General features: G+C 41.6%; 1 protein-coding gene across 1 annotated transcript; it reads left to right on the top strand.

The window, feature by feature from the left end:
• The first annotated feature begins 206 nt into the window (after positions 1-206).
• LOC109553218 (zinc finger protein 322-like) lies at positions 207-2422 on the top strand. The gene has a single exon (XM_019953200.2). It carries the CDS (start codon positions 608-610, stop codon positions 1814-1816), a length of 1209 nt encoding a protein of 402 aa, XP_019808759.2. The 5' UTR covers positions 207-607; the 3' UTR covers positions 1817-2422.
• The last annotated feature ends 966 nt before the right edge of the window (positions 2423-3388 follow it).

Raw genomic sequence — 3388 nt, 5'->3', positions numbered from 1 at the left:
ATGGACTGCCGTCTATGGGATTGCACAGTCAGACACAACTGAAGTGACTTAGCAGCAGCAGCAGCAGCTAGAGATTAATAGAAATTAAAAGGAATTATAGAATTATAGAATTCCCTGGTATCTTAGTAAGTAAAATAGAACCCAGTGGTTCTCAACTCAGTCTACACTAATGAATCACCTACTTAGAAGTACTTCTGGCTTCCCAGCCAGGCTGAAAGGGCTCGGGAAGCTAGCTGGCCTTGTTGGCCCTTAAATCGCACACTGGATGGCCTGGCCCCAGCTGCCCTCGCCGAGCCGCGCAAAGAAGGATGCTCCTGGCTCTCGTCAGCCTCCCAGGAGAGGCAAGAATTGAGTACGGTTAATAACTATGGACTGGAGACCTTTTGGAGCCAAAAGGAAGACAGTCTTGAGTCTTTCTTGTTATGGGTTGTAAATACCACATAAGGAATGAGTGCATGTGATGCTGGAAACTTGTAAAGAGGAACTGCTCATGTCTGAAAGGCCTAAGACAGATGTATCTTTCAAGTTCTTATCGAGAAAATGACTGTGAAGAAAATGATGGGTCAGGAAGACCAGTGGAAAACTCCCTAGGAGAGAGTCATAGAAAATGTACACTTCAGAAGAGAGATATAATCAGAGAACTCAAAAAAGGAAAATATATCATGTATGCCCTCAGAAGGGTAAAAAGATTTTTATTCATGTGCATGAGATTACTCAAACAGATGATCAGATATACGAGTGCCTTGAATGTGAGCAAAACTTTTGTGAAAACTTAGCTCTTATTATGTGTGAGAGAACCCACACTGGGGAGAAACCTTATAGATGTGATATGTGTGAGAAAACCTTTATCCAAAGCTCAGATCTTATTTCACATCAGAGGATCCACAGTTATGAGAAACCTTATAAATGTAGCAAATGTGAGAAGAGCTTTTGGCACCACTTAGCCCTTTCAGGACACCAGAGAATGCATGCAGGTAAAAAATTCTATACATGTGATATCTGTGGCAAGAATTTTGGTCAGAGCTCTGATCTGCTTGTCCACCAGCGAAGCCATACAGGTGAGAAACCATATCTGTGTAGTGAGTGTGATAAATGCTTCAGCCGAAGCACAAACCTCATAAGGCATCAAAGAACTCACACGGGTGAGAAACCATTTAAGTGTCTGGAGTGTGAAAAAGCTTTTAGTGGGAAATCCAATCTTATTAGCCACCAGAGAACTCACACTGGTGAAAGACCCTACAAATGTAATAAGTGTGAGAAAAGTTACCGACACCGGTCAGCCTTCATTGTTCATAAAAGAGTACATACTGGGGAGAAGCCCTATAAGTGTGGTGCCTGTGAGAAACGCTTTGGCCAGAAATCAGACCTTATTGTACACCAGAGAGTCCACACAGGTGAGAAGCCGTATAAATGCTTGGAATGTATGAGAAGTTTTACCCGGAGTGCCAACCTCATCAGGCACCAGGCAACTCACACTCACACTTTTAAATGCCTTGAATATGAGAAGAGCTTCAGCTGTAGTTCAGACCTTATTGTGCATCAAAGAATTCACATGGAAGAGAAACCACATCAGTGGTCTGCATGTGACAGTGGCTTCCTCCTAGGCATGGACTTCATTGCCCAACAGAAAATGAGAACTCAGACAGAGGAGTTGCATTATAAGTACAGTGTCTGTGATAAAAGCTTTCATCAGAGCTCAGCTCTTCTTCAACATCAGACAATCCACTTCGGTGAAAAACCATATATCTGTAATGTGGCTGAGAAAGGTCTTGAGCTCAGCCCTCCCCATGTATCAGAAGCCTCACAGATGTCTTGACCAGACAAGAAGTTGTTATACCATTTAAAAAAAAAAAAAAAAAAAAAAGATGTATTTACAATGTAAGAGAACTCATTTAAGATGGAGAACTCAAACTCAGACTTTCCTCAGAGCTCAGACTTTATTGGGGACCAGAAAATCTGCAGTTGTAGGAACTTGAGAAATGGTTTGACCAGAGAGCTGTCTTTACAGAACCGTATCAATCACTCCAGTGAGAAACCTTACAAATGCCCTGAGTTTTTGGAAAACCTCAGTCCAAGCTCATGTCTGATCACCCACAAGAGGATTTATACAGGTGGGAAACTTACAAGTTCAGTGGATGTGAGAAAGCTGTCTAGCAATGCTCACCTCTCCTCATTCCAAGAGAATTCAGATCAGAGGATGATATTTTTTTAATGCCCTGTGAAACAGTGCTTCAGACAGTATGCACGCCTCATTGGACGTCAGAAAGCCCCACTGGAAAGAAACCCCAACAGTTGTGAAAAAAGCCTCTTAACGTAACTGTGACTTTATTACCTATCAGAGAAGCCATACAGGTGAAAATTTGTGTATTTGCCTTGAATGTGGTAAAAGCATTAAGTGGAGAGCTTTCTTGGGTTTGCAACCCACACCACCTCCCCCCTGCCCGCCCCCCCCCGCCCAAAAAAAAAATCTGATGAAGGACCTTATGAATTCTCAGAATGAGAAAAACTTCTGTCAATGATCAGTTCTTGTACACCAGGGGACTTGTATAAGTGAAAGACGCTATAAATAACCCTAAGTCTGGGGGGAAAAAAAATCCTTGCAGGAAATCTCTACCTTATTGGGCCCCAAAGAAACTACTCTGGAGAGCATTTTGTAGACCTCTAAAGAGGTCTAACTGGATTGTGTACATTTAATAGATATGAGAAGAACTGTTCTCATAGTTAGTTGACCCCTGTAGTAGAGATGACTTTTAATGGAGTCGACATGCAAACCGTTTTGTTTAGATTCCCAGAAACGTTTTCTGGGAAGAGCTAGAGCAGGTCAGAGTAGGCCTGATGGGTAACTCAGGTAAAGATGCTTTTCTTTTATCTGAACCACTGAATGATTGCTTTACTTTCAGTTTTTAAAATTTGGAACTCCAATAAAAGGAAGGACTGTAATTGAAAAAAAAAAAAAAAAGAAGAAGAAGAAGTACTTCTTGAAATACTTATGCCTGGGCCCTGTGTTCTTGGGTTCTGATTCAACTCAGGTAGAGGCCTGAGTATTATTGATATGTACAGCCAGATTTGAGAAACCCTGATTTAGGATCAAAAGAGTCTTCAGAGTTTTCAGTGTTTTCAGAAATGGTTCCTCAAACTGAGGGAAATAATAAGATTTTCTCTTCTGCCACATAAATGTGGACTCTCAATGGAGAAGGTCCTAGACTCTGATTTTTATAGAAGCCTCCCTGATACTAATTCAGATAGTTCATGGACCATCCTTGGAAAAATACTCCAGAATGGAAAGAGAGTGTTTCCTTTCTATGTACTGAGAGTTTATGATTCAGTTCAGTCAGTTCAGTCTCTCAGTCATGTACCACTCTTTGCAACCCCATGGACTGCAGCCAGG

This window comes from Bos indicus, chromosome 26 (genome assembly GCF_029378745.1).
Source record: "Bos indicus isolate NIAB-ARS_2022 breed Sahiwal x Tharparkar chromosome 26, NIAB-ARS_B.indTharparkar_mat_pri_1.0, whole genome shotgun sequence".
NCBI lineage: Eukaryota > Metazoa > Chordata > Mammalia > Artiodactyla > Bovidae > Bos > Bos indicus.
Note: the sequence above shows the minus strand (reverse complement) of the source record. Positions and strands in the feature narration are given on the sequence as shown.

What these genes read in the sequence shown, in the direction of transcription:
- LOC109553218 (XM_019953200.2), top strand. Translation starts at nt 608, where the DNA reads ATGTACACTTCAGAAGAGAGATATAATCAGAGAACTCAAAAAAGGAAA.